Source organism: Monodon monoceros, unplaced genomic scaffold (assembly GCF_005190385.1).
Source record: "Monodon monoceros isolate NGI ecotype Baffin Bay Population unplaced genomic scaffold, NGI_Narwhal_1 Super_Scaffold_21, whole genome shotgun sequence".
NCBI lineage: Eukaryota > Metazoa > Chordata > Mammalia > Artiodactyla > Monodontidae > Monodon > Monodon monoceros.
The window spans coordinates 113,231,936-113,256,720 of NW_021703778.1; the positions used below are offsets into that span (position 1 = coordinate 113,231,936).

A 24,785-nucleotide genomic window follows, 5' to 3' on the forward strand; every position below is an offset into this window, starting at 1 on the left:
CGCCACATTTTTACGAGCTTGTATTTTTAATCAGAAAAGGTTATTTACAGAATAATCATGTAAAATGGTGAACATTCAAATCCAGTTTTAGAAATACAATATTCTGGCTTGTAAAAGAAGTTCTGAAGAAATAAGTTGAATCCAGCAATGTAATGCCAAGAGTAGAACCATCACACTACTTGGAATAGGTTGGTTAATTCTCTACTGGTGTGTGGCATTTACCATCTGTGTTTAAATTTATAACAAACAATTTATGCCAAGAAAGAGAAATTATAAACTTTAAGGAAATTAGGACATAGCATAATGTTTGTGGTTCTGAAATATATATGAGGTGGTTTTTGTAAAACACTAAATGTTATGTTTACAAGGAATTCATTTCACATCGTGTAAAGCAATAATAGTAAATGCTCAATCTGAAATTCTTACATATATAATAAAGTCTTTTACCGAACTATTATCTATATTATATTTGTTGGTTAGAATTTTGGAAGCTGAATTGTAATCAGTGATTATTTTACATTTTTCAAATTCAAATCCTAATGATTTCTTCTTCCCTCTCCTTAATTCAGCCTTTTCTGTTTACATAACTACCTTGAAGATGTTAAATGGATTCTTTTTCCTGGGAAATGTCTGTCCTCCAAATTATATTATTTAGAGAATCATGGTTCAGTGTTTAAACTAGAATGTTTTCCAATATACTGTCTCACTGCTACTGTATTTTAAAAGTAGTTTGAGAAGTGTAGAATATGGGCTTGTCAATAGACTTGGGTTCTACTAAGGAAATATGTACTCTGTCTTGATTCAATAAACTCATACTTAGTATGGTTCAGCTTCTTCATATTTACTTTTGCCTATATTAGAAAACAATTAGCTTACTAAACAAATTTGAGTATTTGTGGGTGGGGAGTGGGGGTGATCCTCTCTGAATCTTTCGCATTTGACTACGAATTATAGGATATTTGATAACCGTGTTTAAAAATGGAGATATCCAAATATTATTGTAAACACCCAATGATTTGTTCTACCTACAATACAAGTATTTTACTGGGTTGGCTTACATAGTAGCTAATAATATTTGTTAATGTAATTTAACTGCTGTGAACCTTTACTGAACAAATATTGAAATTTATTCAAGTCAAAGAAAGAGAATCTCTAATGACTTTTGTTAAAGCTTCTATTTAATAGTTAAGGAGAAAAGTTTGTATGACATACGAGATGCAATTAACAGTAGATTTTACATTTAATAAAAAGAAAGAAGCATATGTATTTGCTTTATTCATTCCATCATAATTTGCATTAGAGCTGTGGGTGTTTAATGAGCAAATTCCAACTAAAATGCTATATTGATTTTCTAGTGAACTTTGTAATAGTCATCTACCTTGGAAAAGCTCAGTGTTTACAATTAAGCTTTCTTTACTGAAAATATTTGAGAGTTGCACATTGATTCTTTAGAAGTACTGAATTCTAGAAAAGGAATCGGGTTTTTCATAATCAACAAATTTCACATATAACCTAATAGGTGTTAAAAATTATCATTTTGTAATACCTTACTTTTGGAAAACTTTTCTTAGCATTTATAAAATATATAATCAGATTTTTGTGTGTGTGTGTTTTATGGCATTTTAAAATGTAACCTTAGAATACTCCTTTAAATACACACGTTTATATATTTAGAGTTGATACAGCATTATAGAGGAAAAATTGTTTTCTCTTCATCACACAGGACCAGATATACCCTTGATGTAAAGCATTTGTCTTTAGGCATAGAGTTAACAAGACTTATTAAAGCCCTTGATATTAACAGCCTTACCTTTTCAATCAAGTGTTATTGTATATAAAGTAGAACACAGCTTACATTAAATGTCACTTTATAAAGATCTCATCACACTATACAGAAGTGATAGGAAGCCTGTCGGCATTTAAAGTTTAGTAAATAGTGTTTTAACCTTTCAATATACCAGAATATTACAGGGCAATATAACATACGTGTTAATCTGTACCTAGGTGACTGTTTAGCATCATTTTGTGCATCCTATCTGACCCACGAATTAGAAGTATTTTATAATGTAAAAATGTAAAAATATCTTAGAATATCATATTTTGTACAGACCTGTGTCATTATACTGTAGTGTTCTGAATGTGTTCTGAATAATATCTCCTTCAGTTCCCATTTGTAGTTTTTGCATGCCAATGAAAAAGGTAAAAATGAAAAAAGCAAGAAATGTTGAAATGGCTATAGATATAAATGGTCCAAATTAATCAAAATCACATTTTTAATGTGTGTGGAAATGAAGCCAAATTGTGAGTCTGTGGATTGAGGGTGATGATGGTATTGGTGGCATGGAACTAACGTTTGTTGAGAATCCACTTTATTTGACTAAGAGCTTTTATATATCATCTCATTTAATTTCCCCTAATAACCGTAACTGATGGTATTCTGTGCATTTTATACACCTGAACGGTGACTAACATAATTTAAGAAAAGTATAAAAAAAAAAAAAGTTGCCTAACTTTACTGTGACAACACCTTGGATCTGAATTAAACCCATATTCTTCATAATACATCATGTTGTTTTCTCTAAGCTGTTATGAATATCCTTCCTAGGAGATTGTATACAACTAGAAGGAGAAAATAAAGCTCATTACTGTGTACTACATTATGGGCAGAAATTTCTTTCAAAACAGCATGATGAATTGATACATAGAAGCAGAATAATGTGGCACAGACAACCACATAGGAGTAATGATACTGCCTTAAAAAATATATGAAAATTGTACTGGAAACTACTGGATCTTCCAAAAGCTGTGTTCATAGCAAGAATTCCTTAACTTTATCTAAACTGTTGGTTAAAAGCATTTGGTTTTATACGTGAGAAATCCAGTTGTTCTAGCACAATTTGTTATATAGTTTGTTTAACCATTCATCTGTTACTAAACATGTGGGGTGTTTCTGGGTTTTGGCTATTATAAATAAAGATGCTATGAATATTTGTATTGAAGTCTTTGTATTTAGACATATGCTTTAATTTCTATGCTTTAATTTCTCTTGGATAAATACAAGTGGAATAGCTGAATCTTGTGGGTGTATGTTTACTTTTTTAAGAAACTGACATAATGTGATTATACTATCTTATGTTCCACCAGCAGTGTATGAAAGTTCCAGGTTGTTTTACATCCTTGCCAACATCTTTAATGAGCCTTTCATATAAGTCATTGTAATAGGTTTGTATAGTTAACCCTTGAACAAAACCGATTTAAACTCTGCAAGTCCACTTATATGCACATTTTTTTTCAATAAATACATACTACTGTACTACATGATCAACGGTTCTGCATCTGTGGATACAGAGAACCAACTGTAAAGTTATACACGGATTTTTGACTGCAGGAGGTGGGGGGGGGGTCCACCTCTAACCCCAGTGTTGTTCAAGGGTCAGCTGTGTGTGGTGGCTATCTCATAGTTTTAATTTGCATTTCTGTAATGACTAAAGCTGTTGAGAACCTTTTTTTGTGCTTATTGCCATCAATATATCTACTTTGAAAAAAATGTTCAAGTTTTTTGCCCAATTTTTAATTGGGTTTTTTGTTTCCTTGTTATTGAGCTTTGAGAGTTTTTAAAATTATGTTCTAGATACAAGTCTTTTTGTCAGATATATGCTTTTCTTTGTCAGATATATGCTTTTCAATTATTTTCTTCCAGTCTGTGGCTTGTCTTTTCATTTTCTTAGCATCTTTTGAAGAGTGGAAATTTGTAATTGAATTAAATTGAAGTCCTACTTACCAATTTTTAAAAATTGGTTTATGCTTTGCTATTATTATAGTTAAGAAGCTTTGCCTACCTAAAGTCAAAGAGGTTTTCCTCCAGAACTTTTATAATTTTAGCTTTTGCATTTGGGACTGTGATTTATTTTGTGGAATGCAAGGTTGGTTTACCATTTAAAAATCTATCAATATTACCAAAATGACACACCAAGAAAAGAAAAACAATCTGATCATCTTAAGGCCACACTCTGCTTTTATGTTTCAGCTCTTATATTGTAAATAAGTATCCTTTTTGCAGCTTATTTAGTGCTACATTTATTGCATTTTTGTACCTTCTATTGGTGATTTCACTGTTTAAGACAGCTGCGTGCTGAAATGCAATCTAATGTTCCCGAAGCATGGAAGGCTGTGTGTGTGTTATGGATAAACTTTGTTCAGGCATGAGTTATTGCCCTGTTGGCCATGAGTTCAGTGCTAATAAATCAACAATATATATTAACTAAGGTGTTTTTAAAAAGAAACATACATGAAACAAGGTTATGTATTAGTTGACAAAATGTTGATCAGTTTTAGCTGATTAAATTTTCTTTATGGGTCCTAATTTTGCTGCTTGATTGCATGCCTCATAATTGGATACCAGACATGATGAACTTTACCATTTTGGGAGCTGGTATTTTTATAAAATATTTTTGAGCTTTGTTCTGAGATATAGTTATGTTTCTTGGAAACAGGTCACTACTTCTGGGTCATGCTTTAAAGATATGTAGGTTATTACCAGAGCAGTGTTTAGTCTAGGGTTAATTAATCCCCACTACTGAAGCAAGACCCTTCTGTTTATTCCATGTAGTAGTTCATGAATCATGAGTTTTTCCAATCTGGCTAGTGGGAATACGTACTATTTTTGGTTTGGTGGAGCTCAGGGCACTGATGCCTCTAAAACTTTCAGGTGGCTCTTTCCCCTGCATGGGTAGTTTACTCACATGTGTGTGCTCAGTCCTCAGCTGATTTCTTGAGGAATACCCTCTGCATGTCTCCAAAGCTTTCTCTCTTTGCAGCTGTTTTTTCCTCTGATAGTCTGTCTTGTGAATTCTAGCTGCTTCGGTTTCCTTAGACTCCTCTCTTCAAATTGTGGAGTCTGCTGGCCTCCTCCTGGATTCTTCCTTTCCTGTGCCATGTCCAGAAAACTTTCAGTGTATTAAGCTAGGCCAGTCGTAGGGCTCAACTCTTTTGTTTTCCTCTGTCAGGTCACTCTCTTTATTTCCTTATCAACTTGAAAACTGTCATCCCATGCATGTTTTGTCCATTAAAAAAAAATTGTTTTAAGTGGGAATACAAATTTGGATCCTGTTACCCTGTCTTGGCCAGGGGGACAAGGCTGTGTTGCTTAAAATTTAATCCTAACATATACTCTCGAAGATTTTATCATATATGCTTTTTTCCTGTTATTCACTTAATGTTTTTCTTTAAAAATCTCATCTTTTTAACTAGATAAATATATATTTTAATGGAATTTTTTTTAGTTTTAACGTCTGTACCCCAAAAGTGCACAAATAACTGTACAGTTTTATGAATCTCAGAAAGTGAACACACTCGTATAACCAGCACCCAGATGTAAAAAAAACCCAAATATTACCAATAGAATATCACCAGATATCACGAAAAGTTCCTCATCCTCCCTTCTAGTACTACCTCCAAAAGTTAGTAACCATTATCCTAAGTTTAATAGCCAGGCCATTCTTTTTTGTTTTTGAACTTTAAATAAATGAAAAAATGGAAAATTACCCTTTTTTGGCATCTACCTCAACAATATGGGTAATTTAAAGAAATTTGAATTTTAATTGGACATTAAATTAAATGCCACTCAGAAATTATAGGTCTGATGTGCTAGTTATGGTTTTCTAATATACATTAAAGTGACATAACTATTAAACAATGTGTTTCACATCCTATATTTTGTGAAATACTGTCCTAAAGGGAATATGGTGGTAGATGGTGCTGGAAGGTAGGCTAGAACTAGACTCCAGTTTTCCTTGAATGTTGGGCTAAGACTGTTTTTTTTTTGTTTGTTTGTTTTTGCCTTGGAATCTATGTGGTAGCAGTAAGGAGAAGAGTAGCCTGTTTACCCCAGAGTTTCATGGAGATTACCTTGTGATAGGTTGAGGGATGCCTTAGTGAAGTCACCTGTCCTATTTTTCTCTCCTCTGAAATTTGGTACATACTTAACTTTTTGTTATGAATTGAATCTATTTTCTTTCTCCTGTGCTGCCCTTGTCTTAATTCAGGGTTTCATTGTTTCTTATGTGGACTTTTATAATAATCTAATATTGGGTTAAGGGGCATGTACAATCCAACCTGCAACTTTTGGAAGTTGATGCAGGTGATCCCTGCATCTTCCACACACTGAATGCTAATCTCTGGGAGTTTCCTTCTGAAACACAGATCTGTTCAAATTTTTCCTATTCTAGAAGTTGATATGTATTTCTAGGTAGCTTAAAGTTTCAGGGAAAGGGTTATTCTTTTGGGTTATTGATGTGAACTCTTGCTTGAACCACTCCTATAGTCTCCCTTCTGGAATTTGCTTCCATGTTTGCCCCACCTATGAACTACTTCTCACCTGGAAGCCAGAATTCCTTTTTAAACGTAAATGTGATGCTGCCATTTCCTTGCTCAGAAACCACCATTGACTACCATCATATTTAGATGAGATCTTAATTCCTTGCTGTGATTTACAGTGTGATCTCCCAAAACTCTCACCCTCTCTGTGCTCCAGCCGTATTGCTGTTATATCGCTAATACTTCTAGGGCCTTTGTCCTGGTTTTTCTTCAGCTTAGTCTACTTTCAAATGTGAATATGTTTACTCTTCCTTTATTTGAATGCGCTGAAATGTCACTTATTTAAAAAGGTCTTTTCTGACCACCCTTTCTAAAATAGTCTGCCCTATTCCCTATCTACCAAATCACTCTTTTCTCTGATACAGCTGTATTTTCCTTCAGAGCAATCTATCTACATACCTACCTACCTACCTACCTAATTTTTGGCCTGTTTTTCTCTCTACTGTTTCCCTGTAGTAGAATGTATACTCTAGGATGACAAGGACTTCTTAGCCTGCTGTATTCATATTCCTTAAAACTGGATTGATGACTGCCACAGGAGCTTGATAAATATTTGATGAATTAATTAATTTATTCATCTTCCCTCAGACTTAGCTTCTTAGAAGTAGCTTTGACTTTTGCTTTGCCATTGCATGTTCCATTTTATACTGTATTATGGAAAAGATACAGTTGCTTTTTTCTCAGGGTTTTTTTTCTTTTCCACTACTTATAATTTAAGTAATATAAAAGTAACTATCTTGATTAACAGTATATTAATCTATGACAAATCTTAGCAGAAACCCAGTGTTTTATGACCTAAAAGAACATTTCAAATGTCTTTCCTAAGTTTATTTTGTGGTTTGACAGTATAAATAAATTTGGTTCAGTGATCCAAGTATTTGAGCCCCTTTCTGTCTAAAATTGCAGTGATATTTTAAACGTTATATAAGATTTCAAGTAGAAATTAAGTTTGAGAAGTGACAATTTCAGGTGACATAAAAGCTCCCTATATAGTGCTACAGAAATTTACATGATGCCATTTGTATTATAATCGATATAAATGGTGCCCCCGGAGACGTTCAGTGCTAAACCAACACAACTCTGCCCCCATTGACTCTCCTCTTTCCTCTCCTTCCATCATCTTACTGAGGTAACTACTGTCCTGAATTTGGCGTTTATCATTTCCATGTTTATTTTAATATTTTTTACTAATTGTGTCTATCCACGAATAATAGATTTGCTTTATTTTGCAACTTGCTATTTTTGTCAAATTTTCATTTTTGAGATTTGTCCATTTGTCCATAGTTAATTCACTTAAATGCTGCATAGTATTCCATTTTTAATGTATAGTAATTTCTTTATTCCTGCTCCAGTTATTGGACAATTGGGTTATTTGTAAGTTTTTGCTATTATATAATGCTGAAATAAACATTTTTATACATTGTTCCTAAGCATTTTTATACATGTTTCCTTGTGCACATGTGCAAGAATCTCTCTAGGCTTCATACCAAAGAGGAGATTTGCCAGGTTATGGACTAGGCACAACTTCAGCATTGCCAAATTGCTCATCAGAGGTTGTCGAAACATATACACCTATCTGCAGTATATTTGAATGTTTCCTTTATTTCACATGCTCAATATTTTTTACTATTTGACCTTGTAATTTTTGCTTTTATGGGTATGAAATAGTTTCTCAATTTTGCAGTAGCTTAAAAAGATAATGTTTTCTCAAGTAAACAAAGTGATGCTAACTCAGCTGAATAAAATATTATTTTTGCTTTTTATTTTTGCTAAAAGTATGCATTTTTCTTTTATTTTCACTAATTAATTATGAATTATATATTTTGGTAGCTCTGGTTGAAGAGGTGTATTTTGCACAGAGAGAACGTGATGAAGCTATTATGTCTCGACTGCAGTTAGCCAATGAGGAGAGAGATGAAGCAATTGCACGATCCAAGCATATGGAAATGTCTCTAAAACTGTATGTACACATTTAAAACTACATATGATGTTAGGAGCATTTATAAAGTACATGAATTATGTGGTGGTTACATGTTTAAAAGTGTTACCGATGCTTATATGTTACAGTGGTAAATTCCATATCCCCACAGTCTTTTTCTAAAACTTTTGGCATGCTAGTAGTTTTCAGTCACTAAAAAAAAAAGAAAGAAAGAAGAAAAAAGAAAGAAGGAAATGCACAACACTCTTAGTACAGTTACTTTCTTTATTTCTTCATAGTTCTGTTGTTGATATCCTTACTCTACCTTCCTTTGTGACTCCTCTTTTCTTCCCTCTCCTTATTATCACCTCCTTGATTTATTTCAGCTCTGGGTTCTTTTACTGCTCTCTGCTTACTGTGCTCATTCCTATTCTCCACTACTTTTTAAGTCTTTTAGCTGTGGGTTCTAAACTGAAACCTGACACCTGAAATAAGGTAGAGCCTGAGAATCTACATTTTTAGCAAGCGAAGCAGGTGATTCTGGTATAGGTAAATAACATACTGCACTTAGAGAAACAATGCTCTGGAAAGAATTACTTCTCCAGTTTTAATGTACACTCCAATCACTTGGGGAATATTGTTAAAATGCAGATTCTTGTTAGATAACGCCTGGAGTGGAGCCTGAGATTCTGCCTTTTTTCAAGCTCCCAGGTCATGCAAATGATGCTAATCTAAGGTGTCCACGTAGGGTAGAAAGGCCCGAGAGCATCTAGAAACGTTACCTGCAAGATAGAATGTAGTAATCTAATATTTTTATGTTGATCCCTCAATATATTTATCAAATGTTTGCTGTGCCCAATATTGTGCTAGCTTCTGAGGGATCACAATAAAATACTAATTAAAACGTGGTGGGGGGCTTCCCTGGTGGCGCAGTGGTTGAGAATCTGCCTGCTAATGCAGGGGTCATGGGTTCGAGCCCTGGTCTGGGAAGATCCCACGTGCCACGGAGCAACTGGGCCCGTGAGCCACAACTACTGAGCCTGCACGTCTGGAGCCTGTGCTCCGCAACAAGAGAGGCCGCGATAGTGAGAGGCCCGTGCACCGCGATAAAGAGTGGCCCCTGCTTGCCGCAACTAGAGAAAGCCCTCTCACAGAAACGAAGACCCAACACGGCCAAAAATAAATAAATAAATTTATTTTTTTTAAAAACGCGGTGGGAAACTCCCTGGCGGTCCAGTGGACTCCGCGCTTCCTATGCAGGGGGCACGGGTTCGATCCCTGGTTGGAGAACTAAGATCCCACAAGCTGCAGGGCATGGCCAAAAAACAAAAAAAAAAAGACAAAAAAAACCCCATGGTGGTTCATTAGACAGAATCATTAAATAATTAATACTGTAGCATTCATGTTGTGACTAGGTAATGTGATTTGGTTTTTGTTTATATTAATGGTTTCATTTTTTTTTTGAAGGCTCATTCAAAAAGTAGATGGAGAAACTCATTGTAAAACATTAACTTGTTGACAACTAAAAATAAATTTAAAAATTTAGCTAAATTCCACACTGCCTACTCCCAAATAACTATCTTTATCAATAGGGAAACATTATTCCAAACATTTCTCTTTGTTTATATAAACACTACTGTCTGGAAGGATAGATGGTTGGTGGTTGAATAGATGCATACATAGAATCAATTTGATAAAAATTAATTCATTTTCTACATTCTGTTTTATTTGAGAGGCATTATATTGTAGAGGTGAAGAGCACAGATTCCAGACACAGGTACCTGTCTTTGAATCTTCACTCTTTTGCTTCCTAGCTGTACAGTCATGGACAGATTCAGAGTTTCTGGGACTCTTTTTTCTCTACAAAACAGGGAACTAGTGGCTGTTTTATATTGGTTGTTATGAGGACTAAATGATTTAATAAGTATTGAAAAATACTTGACTTGTAGCAAATGCTGTATAAATGTTACTTGAATTGAAGAGTAGTAATCAATTGAAGTGAAACTGAAGAAATTTTTGAACTTCAGGCAGTGTTTTCTCTCAATAAGATATATTAATTCCCAAAAGAACTATCTAAATTTAAAAGATGGAAAAACATTAAGGTGTTGGAATCTCATCAGTATTTTTTTGTGCAGTGTTTTAGTTAAGCAATATTATTTGACTCTCAGCTATGAAATAAATAACAGTTTTAAACTCCTGTTTTTCTTCTTCTTTATGAATTATACTTTTAAAAAATTTGTAAAAGCTGTATTGGATTCTATAGCCAAAGTGCCCCCCTTGCTTAACTTTTATTGTATATTTAAAAGGGTTGAGTAATCTTACTCGAACTTTTATCATACCTGGCATTTTTACACCTGAGTTCTTTATTGTGGGGAGTTCCTGGGTAACCAAATTTCGTTTTCAAATAGTTTTTTTTTTTGTTTTTTTTTTGTGGTACGCGGGCCTCTCACTGCTGTGGCCTCTCCCGTTGCGGAGCACAGGCTCCGGACGCGCAGGCTCAGCGGCCGTGGCTCATGGGCCCAGCTGCTCCGCGGCATGTGGGATCTTCCCGGACTGGGGCACGAACCCGTGTCCCCTGCATCGGCAGGCGGACTCTCAACCACTGCGCCACCAGGGAAGCCCTCAAATAGTTTTTTAAGCAAGGGTTTATAAATACTTTATTCTCTACTTTAACATACTCTAGACTGGCTATTTGTTATCCTTATATTCAAATTGGTTATGAATAAAATTCTTGGCTCAAGTATTTTTTCATTCTAAACACTGTAAAAATGTTACTGACTTTTCTGACATTGAGTTTGCCTGAAAAGAAGTCTGAGGTCAGTCATATTGCTTTTTTCCTCACTTATATGTGGTTTAATTTTTTCTGCCTGGGTACTTGAATGATTCTTTATTCTTGAAATAGAACAACTTAATCAGTATGTTCGGGTTGATCTGTAATATTTTTAGAACCACAGCATGCCTTTCTAAAGACTATATGATTCTTCCTTTATTTCAGGGAAATTTTGCATTTGTTTTTTAGGTTTTCTATTTTAGAGACTTCAGTTATTTTTATAGGGAACTTTTATCCTTATCTATTATCTCTTCAATAATTATTTTAATTCCTGTCTTTTTCTCTGCATTCACTGTGATACTCTTAAGCCTTTCCTTTAGTTAGTAATTCCAATTGTTACTGTCCCATTCCCTGTTCTTTCTGGTTCATTTATTAAATATTTTGTTTATTTATTCTCAATGTTCCCTTAAGTTTTCTTTCTTTTTTTAATTATATAAGTTTCAGGTCTATCCTTAAGTTTTCAATTTTCCTATTCATCTACTCTTTTGTTTTGGCATCTTCTCTTTGAACTTCTTTTATTGAATTCATATTCGTCTTATGTTTTTCTAGAATGCCAACCACGATAGGACAATTTTCTTCTTTCTCTTGCTTTATGTTATCTTTTATATTATGATCTTTATCTCATTTGCATGATATTTTGTCATGTGTTTGTGGTGAATTCATAGTTGGCATCTCATTTCTCTTCATCTTGCTCATGCTTAAATTGTCAAGAACTTTTCTTTGTTCTGATACAGTGCAAGTGAATTTTCCTTGATAAACATTTCATATTATTTGAAACCTATTTGCCTTTTCTGATTCTTGGCTAGGTATTGCTTCTGGGCCACTTTTCTTCATTGCTGTAAGGCAGTGGGGTAAGAGTGGTAGTTGGGAAGACCTCCTTGGGGCTAGATACTGATTTTGTTTGAAGTTCTGTCCTCTGCTTGTAGGACTTTGTTTGGTGTCTTGCACTGTTCTGGCGGCTCACTCTGTCTCGTCTTGTGGATATCCTGATTCCATGGAGTATTTCTTTTGGGCTTTTATTTTTTTCACCAGTGTAGTAAAAAAAAAAATGACCAGCCCTGATGATTCTTGCTTCCTCTGTAAAGATTCTTCAGTAATGCAGGAACATTTTCTTTACTTTTCTCTGGTCTGTCTACTCAACTCCTTGGTCTCTCAGGTTATTTCCAAGCTGTGTGGTATTAGTGAAAAATTTCCAGGATTTGGTGAGGTCACTGTCTTTTCTCAATACCTATTTTCATGTGTAAAAAGAGAAGTTAGTTGAACCTGTTCAAAATCATTTTTCCACTCTCCACCTTATCCCTACTTTTAAAAATTACTACATGATGTCCTGCTTCCTTTGCTGTTTGATTAACTTTTATCATCCATTCAAGTGGTATGTGATGGGATACATAGATTTCTGTGTTCAGATTTCACTCCACCATCTTTACTTGGCCTTTTTTTTTCAATAAACTTTTTATTTTAGAATACTTTCAGATTTACAGAAAAGTTGTGAAGATAGTACAGAGTTCCTATAACCCTCACCCAGTTTCCCTTATTGCTAACATCTTACATTACTATAGTACATATGTCACAGGGGAGAAATCAACATTGTTATACAACTATTTACTAAAGGCCACGCTTTATTCAGATTTCACTACTTCTCCCTGATGTCCTTTTTATTTTCCAAGATCCTATCCAGTATTCCATAGACATTTAGTTACTGTGTCTCCGTTGCCTACTCTGCTGTGTGACATTTTCTCAGACTTTCCTTGTTTTTGATGACAGTTCTGGAATATTGGTCAGGTATTTTATAGAATGTTTCTCGATTTCAGTTTTTCTGAAGTTTTTCTCATGATTAGACTGAGGTATTGGTTTTATGGGACAGAGAGTACAGGGGTGAAATGCCATTTTCATCACATCATTTCAAGGTTATCGTCTATCAATATGACTTACAGCCAGTGATGTTAATCTTGGTCACCTGGCCAAGGTAGTACTTGCATGTTTCTCTTCTGTAAAGTTACCCACATTCCTCTTTCATACTCTGCTGTTTGAAGCAAATCACTGAAGTGCAGCCCGTACTCAATGATGGGCTGCGGAGTGCGGGCTAGGAGGTTGAGTTCTAGCTTCCTCAGCAGAGAATATCTACATAAATTATTTGTAATTCTTCAGTACAGGACATTTGTATCCCTCATTTTTTTATTTAGTTATATCTGTATGGACTCATTGGTATTCATTTAATACTTCGAATTATAATCTAATACTATGTTATTTTGTTGATTGGAGTATTCCAGCTTTTTTTTTTAACGTCTTTATTGGAGTATAATTGCTTTACAATGATGTGTTAGTTTCTCCTTTATAACAAAGTGAATCAGCTGTATATATACACGTATCCCCATATCTCCTCCCTCTTGCGTCTCTCTCCTACCCTCCCTATCCCACCCCTCTAGATGGTCACAAAGCACCGAGCTGATCTCCCTGTGCTATGTGGCTGCTTCCCATTAGCTATCTATTCTACATTTGGTAGTGTATATATGTCCACGCCACTCTCTCATTTCGTCCCAGCTTACTCTTCCCCCTCCCCATGTCCTCAAGTACATTCTCTACATCTGCATCTTTATTCCTGCTCTGCCCCTAGGTTCTTCAGAACCTTTTTTTTTTTTTAAAGATTCCATATATGTGTTAGCATATGGTATTTGTTTTTCTCTTTCTGACTTACTTCACTCTGTATGACAGTCTCTAGGTCAATCCAATCACCACAAATAACTCAATTTCATTTCTTTTTATGGCTGAGTAATATTCCATTGTATATATGTGCCACATCTTCTTTATCCATTCATCCATTGATGGACACTCAGGTTGCTTCCATGTCCTGGCTATTGTAAATAGAGCTGCAGTGAACATTGTGGTACATGACTCTTTTTGAATTATGGTTTTCTCAGGGTATATGCCCAGTAGTGGGATTGCTGAGTCGTATGGTAGTTCTAGTTTTAGTTTTTTAAGGAAGCTCCATACTGTTCTCCATAGTGGCTGTATCAATTTACATTCCCATTACATTCCCAAGGGTTCCCTTTTCTCCACACCCTCTCCAGCATTTATTGTTTGTAGATTTTTTGATGATGGCCATTCTGACCAGTGTGAGGTGATACCTCATTGTAGTTTTGATTTGCATTTCTCTAATGATTAGTGATGTTGAGCATCCTTTCATGTGTTTGTTGGCAATCTGTATATCTACTTTGGAGCAATGTCTGTTTAGGTCTTTTGCCCATTTTTGGATTGGGTTGTTTATTTCTTTGATATTGAGTTGCATGAGCTGCTTGTAAATTTTGGAGATTAATCCTTTGTCAATTGCTTCATTTGCAAATATTTTCTCCCATTCTGAGGGTTGTCTTTTCATCTTGTTTATGGTTTCCTTTGCTGTGCAAAAGCTTTTAAGTTTCATTAGGTGCCATTTGTTTATTTTTGTTTTTATTTGCATTACTCTAGGAGGTGGGTCAAAAAAGATCTTGCTGTGATTTATGTCACAGAGTGTTCTGCCTATGTTTTCCTCTAAGAGATTGATGGTGTCTGGCCTTACATTTAGGTCTTTAATCCATTTTGAGTTTATTTTTGCGTATGGTGTTAGGGAGTGTTCTAATTTCATTCTTTTACACGTAGCTGTCCAGTTTTCCGAGCACCACTTATTGAAGTGGCTGTGTTTTCTCCACTGTATTTTCTTGCCTCTTTATCAAAGATAAGGTGACCATATGTGCGTGGGTTTATCTCTGGGCTTTCTATCATGTTCCATTGATCTATATTTCTGTTTTTGTGCCAGTACCTTACTGTCTTGATTACTGTAGCTTTGTAGTATAGTCTGAAGTCAGGGAGCCTGATTCCTCCTGCTCCGTTTTTCATTCTCAAGATTGCTTTGGCTATTCGGGGTCTTTTGTGTTTCCATACAAATTGTGAAATTTTTTTGTTCTAGTTCTGTGAAAAATGCCATTGATAGATTGATAGGGATTGCATTGAATCTGTAGATTGCTTTGGGTAGTATAGTCATTTTCACATTGTTGATTCTTCCAATCCAAGAACATGGTACATCTCTCCATCTGTTTGTATTATCTTTAATTCCTTTCATCAGTGTCTTATAGTTTTCTGCATACAGGTCTTTTGTCTCCTTAGGTGGGTTTATTCCTAGGTATTTTATTCTTTTTGTTGCAGTGGTAAATGGGAGTGTTTCCTTAATTTCTCTTTCAGATTTTTCATCATTAGTGTATAGGAATGCCAGAGATTTCTGTGCATTAATTTTGTATCCTGCTACTTTACCACTTTCATTGATTAGCTCTAGTAGTTTTCTGATAGCATCTTTAGGATTCTCTCTGTATAACATCATATCATCTGCAAACAGTGACAGCTTTACCTCTTCTTTTCTGATTTGGATTCCATTTATTTCCTTTTCTTCTCTGATTGCTGTGACTAAAACTTCCAAAACTATGTTGAATAATAGTGGTGAGAGTGGGCAACCTTGTCTTGTTCCTGATCTTAGTGGAAATGGTTTCAGTTTTTCACCATTGAGAATGATGTTGGCTGTGGGTTTGTCATATATGGCCTATATTATGTTGAGGAAAGTTCCCTCTATGCCTACTTTCTAGAGGGTTTTTATCATAAATTGGTGTTGAATTTTGTCAAAAGCTTTTTCTGCATCTGTTGAGATGATCATATGGTTTTTCTCCTTCAGTTTGTTAATATGGTGTATCACATTGATTGATTTGCATATATTGAAGAATCCTGGGATAAATTCCACTTGATCATGGTGTATGGTCCTTTTAATGTGCTGTTGGATTCTGTTTGCTAGTATTCTGTTGAGGATTTTTGCATCTATGTTCATCAGTGATATTGGCCTGTAGTTTTCTTTCTTTGTGACATCTTTGTCTGATTTTGGTGTCATGGTGATGCTGGCCTCATAGAATGTGTTTTGGAGCATTCCTTTCTCTGCTATATTTTGGAAGAGTTTGAGAAGGCTAGGTGTTGACTCTTCTCTAAATCTTTGATAGAATTCGCCTGTGAAGCCGTCTGGTCCTGGGCTTTTGTTTGTTGGAATATTTTAATCACAGTCTCAATTTCAGTGCTTGTGATTGGTCTGTTTATATTTTCTCTTTCTTCCTGGTTCAGTCTCGGAAGGTTGTGCTGTTCTAAGAATATGTCCATTTCTTCCAGCTTGTCCATTTTATTGGCATATAGTTGCTTGTAGTAACTTCTCATAATCCTTTGTATTTCTGCAGTGTCAGTTGTTACTTCTCCTTTTTCATTTCTAATTCTCTTGATTTGAGTCTTCTCCCTTTTTTTCTTGATGAGTCTGGCTAATGTTTTATCAGTTTTGTTTATCTTCTCAGAGTACCAGCTTTTAGTTTTATTGATCTTCGCTGTTGTGTAGTATTTCAAGTTTGACCATTGGAAACTCTTTTAGGTGGCTCCTACATGCCTTTGACATGTTCCCATCCTTTTGATTTTTTTAACCATTTCTTACTTTCTGGCACTGCAGCCTGCTCCAGGGTCATGTTTTATGGGGATATGCCCACCCCACCAGCAATGAATCAGAGTTCTTGTTGCTCACCATCCTTGCCAGCATTTGGAATTGTCATTCTTGTTTTGCTTTTTTTCTTATTTTGAACATTAGCCATTCTCTAATGACAGATGATATTGAGCTCCTGTTTATTTACCATCTGTATATCTTCTTTGGTAAAATGTCTGTTCAGATATTTGACCAGTTTTTTAAGTTGGGTTGTTTGTTTCCTTTTTGTTAATTTTAAGTGTTCGTTATATATTCTAGATGTAAGTCATTTTTCAGGTATGTGGTTTTCAAATATTTTCTTCCAGTACATGTTTTGTATTTTTCTTCTCTTAACAGTGTGCTTAGCAGGATATAAGTTTTAAATTTTGATAAAATCCAGTTTATTGATTGTTTTTTCTTTCATGTTTTGTACTTTTAATATTGATTCTAAAACTCATTGTCATATGTAAGGTCACACCAAGTGTTCTCCTATGTTTTCTTCTATGAGTTATAAATTTCATGTTTTACATTTAGGCCTACAATCTGTTTTGAGTTGATTTTTGTGTAAAGTGATACATGGTACATGTAAATGGTCTTTTTTTTTTTTTTTTGCCTGTGGACATTTATTCTAGTACCATTGTTGAAAATGGTATCACTTCTCCACTAATTTCCTTTGCACCTTTGCCAAAAGTTATTTGACTATTCATGTGCATTAATTTCAGGACTTACTTGTCTGTCCATTGATCTGTGTTTCTATCCCTTTGCCAATACCACACATTCTTGATTACTAAATCTTTATGTTACGTCTTGAAACAGGATAATGTCATCCCTCTAAACTTTGCTCTTTTATTGTAGAATTATTTTGACTATTCTGGTACGTTTGCCTTTCCATATACCTTTAAGAATCAGCTTGTTTTTATCTACAAAACAGTTGCTGGGACCCAATGTGTTTAAACATCCTCTTCAAAATAGATACCTTTTTTTCAGTAATGCAGCTATTAAAAACTTCAGAACTTTTCTTTAGGGATTTGCAAGTACTATTACCTTCAATTTGTCAACTGCTGCACAGTACTATACTTAGCATGTAATTTATGACCATAAATCTTTTATGTAGATTGATCACCAATTTTATTCATAAAATTTGCTTCTAAATAGTTTTTACTGTTTTTTTTTTTTGCGGTACTTGGGCCTCTCACTGTTGTGGCCTCTTCCGTTGCAGAGCACAGGCTCCGGACGCGCAGGCTCAGCAGCCATGGCTCACGGGCCCAGCCGCTCCGCGGCATGTGGGATCTTCCCAGACCGGGGCATGAACCCGTGTCCCTTGCATCGGCAGGCAGACTGTCAACCACTGCGCCACCAGGGAAGCCCAGTTTTTACTGTTTTTAGAAATAAAATTCACCCCCAAAAGATAACATATCAGTTTTTTATACAATGTCACAACTCATTGAGTGATATTCAGGCTTTATAGGTGAAAAAACTTAGAGTGGTTGACTACCTGCCCAAAGAGTCATAGTCAGTCACTTACACATTGTAGGACTTATCTACCTCAGAGCTATACAGGCATCTCAACCTTAGCATATCCAAAATGGAATTATTATTTTTAAAACCTGATCCTCCTTAATTCCCTGTACCTATCAACAGCATAACCACCTGCCCACATATCCAAACAAAAACTTCTTCCTCAGAACTCCTATTAAATTGGTCTCTTAGTTTTGTTCATTCTGTCTCTTTAAGTGATGGATCTAAATTGAGCCTATCCTTCTTCCCTAAACTTTTAAATCTTCCATTGTCTATTTACTTTAATCTGTACATATGTTTTGTTATAGTTTTTATTACAATACATGAAAATTAGGGTTCCTTGAGGCGAGACTTTTTCATTTTGTTCTTGGTAGCATTCCTATTGAGGGAGGAATGGGGAATGGAGAAAAGGAAAACAGTCCCAAGACTTATCTTTTAGTTAATTAGTCCATTCAATAAATATTTATTGAATATTTATTATCTGTCAAGTACAGTGCTGGTTGCAGGAACACAGCATTACGGTTTCAATTTAGTTAAGAAGATCAGCATTAAGTAAATATGAATAATTACATAAATACTCAAAATAGTATCAAGTGATATGAAGAATTATTGGTTCCTAAGAAAAGTTTATAGACAGCTGTATTACAGTCTAGGGGTTCAGGTGAGCGGATCAGGAAAAATCATACAGAAGAAGCAAGAACAACAACAGCAACAAATAGCATGTCAGTACAGTTTTAAATGGCACTGTGGAGGTTCTTTTCTACTCAGTTGAAGTCTATAGGCTCTGAACTTCTATTCAGAAGTCTATAACTCTGAACTATAGGCTCTAAAATAGTGCATTTTAGACTAAATCTTTGTTAAGATAGAACCAATTTATAACTGAGCTTTGCTTGACTGAAAGGCATATTTAGAGGCATTGAGTATAAGATGAAATTGTATAAATTATTTCACATCTTTTTGTTTTAATTCCTTACTTCTTGCTTCCTATAATCTGGAAATTCCTTCCTTCTTTTTTCTCTCATCATCTTTTCCACTTCCGATCTACTTTTTATCTTTCTGTATAATGTTTGTCTTGTCTTATTATTCTGCCGCTTCTCTGCTTTCCCTTACCTCTTGAATTTTTAATGCTTTTTTCTTTGTCTCTTTTGCTTTTATCCAAAACCAGGAAAAAGTAAAAAGGATTCAGGTTAAAATGACTTACACATGCATGCCAATATAGACATGTTTGCATAGGTACATTCCAACTTTTGAGACCATGGTATCTATTTTTCAATCTGTTATGTTGGTGTATTTTTTATATTAAAGGTGGCACTGTGTAAGAAAGGAGACTTAGAGAAAAAAAACAATTTAGAATTTTTTGATAAGCTGATCACTAGTTCTTTGTATCATTTGGGGGTCAAAGTTTTGCTTCTTCCCATTGAACAAGGTAAAGGACTATAGGTTCAGAAAGGAAAGATGTGATATTGACTGATTTAGGAATAAATCAAGGTATGTGACATTTCATGCATGAGTCTTTTCACTTAGAGTGCAAGGTTGTCAGTCAGAATTTGCATGGTATAGGAAATCAATTGAAACTTGAACCTATGGACATTTACTTCAGCAATATTCTTACTGATTATCATGACTGTCTAGTTAGACTGTTGTAGGCATAATTTAAAGATTATGAAAGGTTGAAATTCTTTTGTTTAATTGTAAACTTCATATTAATGATACATAATGTATAGTTTGTTGGCTGTATGTCATATAATACCAACTATTACTTTGTCTTTATTAAGCTAGTAAAACTATGTGTTGTACATGCTGCTAGTAAACCTTAAACCTAAAAAGTCATTTTACATAGAAAATTATGTGTTTTATATAACTGTTTCAAATTGCTTCCTTTTTCTTAAAGGTAAGTTGTTTGTCTAATTTTTGTTTTCTTAAGTGATATAGTAAGTAATGTCCTTATTGTAGGACTGAATTTAATTTTCTGGAAGCCACTATTGTTGATTTTTTATCTTTAACTAGATATTAAATGACCCACCTCAGAAAAATGTGTCAAATATACTGAATTGGCACTTACAGTGTATTAACATCAAAGATCTGATCTCATTTTTCAATACTCTGTATCAGGGATCAGCAAAGTAAGGACCTATGGTGCAAATCCAGCCTTCCACTTGTTTTGTATTTAAAGTTTTATTTGAATACAACCACACCTGTTCATTTACATATTGTCTATGAATAGTTTTTCTTATTCAAAGGCAGAATTTAGTAGCTGCAACAGAGAACATATGGTAAAGCCTAAAATATTATCTGACGCTTTACAAAAAAAGTTTGCTCATCCCTACTGTATATAATCTAATTGAGACTAAATTACTATGTAGTTGATCTTTGATATCTGTGACAAATACTTCCTGAAACTTTTAAAGAAATGCAAATTTGAACACAACCATACCTGTTCATTTACATATTGTCTATGAATGAGTTTGCACTACAAAGGCAGACTTTAGTAGGTACGAGAGTTTTTAAGAGGTTTTCTTTTTAATTATTTCTTTTATTTTTGGTTGTGTTGGGTCCTCGTTGCTGCACGCAGGCTTTCTCTAGTTGTGGCGAGCAAGTGGGGGCTACTCTTGTTGCGGTGCATGGGCTTCTCATTGCGGTGGCTTCTCTTGTTGCCGAGCACAGGCTCTAGGCACGTGCGCTTCAGTAGTTGTGGCTCACGGGCTCTAGAGCACAGGCTCAGTAGTTGTGGCACACGGGCTTAGTTGCTCCACGGCATGTGAGATCATCACGGACCAGGGCTCGAACCCGTGTCCCTTGCGTGGATTCTTAACCACTGTGCCACCAGGGAAGTCCCTCTTATTTTTTTTAAATAGGCATTTTTATTATTTTTTTAAATTTTTATTGGAGTATAGTTGATTTACAATGCTGTGTTAGTTGCAGGTGTACAGCAAATAAGAACCTGCTGTATAATAAAAGGTTTTAAGTTTTATTTTCCTCTTAGTGACCATTTATCACTATATTTATATCAATTATAAAGGCTAATAATAAAGCAAAATAGAGATTCACATGCCAAGTGGTTGATGTGGCTCACTCATGCCCTGCATGTCATACCTGACACACTCACCAAAACATGATTCACATTCATTTATCAGAAAATGATAAATCACTATATATCATGTACTTTTATGGGCAATCACATAAGTTATTGTTATTTTTATTTTTTGTGGTACACGGGCCCCTCACTGTTGTGGCCTCTCCCGTTGCGGACCACAGGCTCCGGACGCGCAGGCTCAACGGCCATGGCTCACGGGCCTAGCCGCTCCGCGGCATGTGGGATCTTCCCAGACCGGGGCACGAACCCGTGTCCCCTGCATTGGCAGGCGGACTCTCAACCACTGCTCCACCAGGGAAGCCCCCACATAAGTTATTTATAGTCAGAATGCTAAATTTATGTGCCAAGGATCTAGTATATAACATCTGATAAGAAAATTTGATTTTAATTTTTTTTTAATTTTGGTTGTTAGCAGGGAATTTAATATTAGACTAAATACAGTTATCTTAACCATTTCCTATTGAAAGCTGTGAATTTAAAACATTTAAACTCTTCATTTGCTTTTCCTTAAAGTAATAGTTCTTCATTTTGCATTGCCTGAAGAAAACATATAAATATTACATAGGAATTTCATGCACTTTTTGTTATGTTGATTATTTGGAACATATGAATTACTTAACCTACCTACACTGTTATTTTCTTTTTGATCATATGTAACTCTTTGAAACAAAAAAAGAGAGTTGCATAATATTGAGAACTAATTTTTTTAAGTTCCCAGTAATCTGTGAATCTAAATGCTTAATTTCCATGTAGCTTTTTACATTTTAAATGATCAAGTTTCATAAATTGTGAAGTTTATAAATATTGAAACTTCTTTGGAAACTGCCATTAATTGACCTTAGTTTGATTTCATCTAAAAAGAACAACATTAAGGTAAATATTCCTTACCACATATGGCTTCCCTAAAAATCATATTTAGCCAACCGATAACTGATGGTTAAATGCCACTCATGTTCTTCAAATACTTTTACATGATCATAAATAAGTGGAAGAATTTTATCTTATACTTTTCCACTGTGTTTTTTAATTGAATAAAAAGGAAGTGATGGGCTTCCCTGGTGGCGCAGTAGTTGAGAGTCTGCCTGCCGATGCAGGGGACACGGGTTCGTGCCCCAGTCCGGGAAGATCCCACATGCCGCGGAGCGGCTGGGCCCGTGAGCCACGGCTGCTAAGCCTGCGCGTCTGGAGCCTGTGCTCCGCAACACCGCAAAAAAAAAAAAAAAAAAAAAGGAAGTGATTATCCTCATAGTTTTTGTAGACTAAGCTTTTATGAAGCAGGATATTTGAAAACTTGATTTATTTTGGGAGAAAAAGATAAGAGTACATATTTGCCCTTATTGGAATGTGAATCCAAGGGGACATTAGTAGTTTGAGATAAACATTAAATATATATAATTCAAAATTACTACACCTACCTGTTGACTTACACCATTTAAATATGGGTAGAGATAGTTTTTTTGATATATGTTCATATATTTTCCTGTGCAAATGCAATGTTCTAAAATCTATACTTTCTCTCCATGATTATAGCAGTTTGATTGAACTGTGGAGTTTGGAACAATTTTGTAACAAATTTGTTAAGTGTCTCCTGTAATCTTTTCCTAGTATCCATTTTTTGTAGTAAATGTTAAATCACAGGAGCACAGAAATGGAGGGGGAAAACTTGAAACACGAATTTGGATATCTAAGCTTTTAAGTACAATTTTTAAATAATTGAAATCATTTCTAAAATCTCCATCATTTCACTGGTACCCATTACAGGTTTTCATTTAATCTACCCAATTTAATGACTGCCTAAATTATATTATATACATTTTCTAAATATGTCATTTAGAACTTCTTTCTTTACTTTAACTGCATTTCAATTTACCAACATCAACAAACATAAACACTATGACTCTTAAAAGACAAAAAGTCCATTTATGAAGAGAACCAGTTTACTTTTTTTCCCTTTAAATTGAATAATTCTGTGTTATGCAAAAAAGAAAATAACATTAGTTATTTAAAAATGTGACCAATTTTGGTCAGCCTTTCAATATAGCGTATTTGTTTCAACAAATAGGTAGCACCAGGAGATTTTCAGGTCAAATTTAGTGATAGTTATTTGTCATTGCTTTTGAGGGAACGTAGTTAAACTTTGTAATAAAAATACTTGCTTTGTTTTATTTGTGATAATGTCCAAAAAGGATAGGAAATACAGTTTCTGGTAAGAATTGAAAGTCTAGAAATAAATATAATGATGAGAATGAGTACTTCTATCACTGGGGAACTTTCTTCATCTAAGCACATATGAACAATTGATCCTTGTAGTCATATATAGCAGTAAACATTAATAACTTAACAGTCTGAAGTCAGTGCAGAAGATATGGAGCATTATTGAAAGATGGAGTCGAGCAGGTGGCACTTTAATATGTTCAATGTCATGGTTGACTCTAAAGACTAGTCGAATGAAATTACTTGAGGTTCTAAAGATTTAAAAAGCGAACTCATTTTGCTGCACTAAGGAAATGCTACTGATCAGGCTTTCTGTGTCCCTTTTTTCTAGGCTAGAAAATATTAACCCTGAAGAAAATGACATGGTAAGCCATTCTCTGAGGAGATTTCTTGATGTCAGTCTTATATCTTAGAGGCTTAAGTTCAATTGAGTGGGTTTCAAGAACTAAGATGTGGGAAAAAGAAGAATTGACACACTAATAATGTACATCTTTCCTGCAATATGAAAATTCAATAACTTCACTCAGTCAATTTACAATTCACATGTGCCTATTAATTAAAACCCTATATTAAATAAAATATATTAAAACTTCATGTCTGACTAACATATAATGGTGTTGGTAGACATTACAGGAATTACTGAACAGAATAAACAATGCAGACACAGGGATAGCTATTCAGAAGAATGGAGCTATAATTGTGGATAGAATCTACAAGACCAAGGAATGTAAAAAGAGAATAACTGCAGAAGAAATGAATGCAGTGATTGAAGAACGGGATGCTGCTTTGTCTCAGGTAACTGCATGTACAATATCTGTAAAAAGCATACACTTAACATTTTCCCCTCTTTCTTTACATTAAAAAATGACTTTTCCCCACATATTCTTAATTCGAATTTGTTTTTAGATTATAATTAATACCACAATGATTAGCTATATTAAAATAATCACATATTTTGTTATATCATTCTTCAAGTATATGCATTCTAATAAAACTGTTAGCTTGTTATAAAATTTTAGTTATATTCTTTAAAGTAATCACTTTTATATGAGACTTCTTACTTGAGTCACAGTTTTGTGAGGGCTGACATTGTCTTTATTACTGTTTTATTCCTAGTGCCTAATTCAGTGCCTTTTAGTAAACATTGATAAAGGAATCAAATTATTAGGGTATTCCTTTCTGAACATTACTTATACCTTCCTGCTCTAACTGAAACCTGATTACCGCCCTGAGGATACCGCTTCCACTGCAGTCCTCTCAAATGTGAATATATTCCCTCGCCCAGCAGTTGGACCACTGGGCTTGGAGGCTTGTTCCTCATTAGTGTTTT

At 34.7% G+C, this 24,785-nt stretch overlaps 1 protein-coding gene across 4 annotated transcripts in view; it reads left to right on the plus strand.

The window, feature by feature from the left end:
* The window catches only part of MIPOL1 (mirror-image polydactyly 1), a 322,300-nt gene that overhangs the window by 106,159 nt on the left and 191,356 nt on the right, over nt 1-24,785 (plus strand). For all 4 annotated transcript variants that reach the window (XM_029236546.1, XM_029236547.1, XM_029236545.1 and 1 more), the window contains 3 exons: nt 8,206-8,335; nt 23,787-23,820; nt 24,080-24,250. In XM_029236546.1, the coding sequence (XP_029092379.1) occupies nt 8,206-8,335; nt 23,787-23,820; nt 24,080-24,250 (335 nt within the window). The remainder of the gene's footprint in view (nt 1-8,205; nt 8,336-23,786; nt 23,821-24,079; nt 24,251-24,785) is intronic.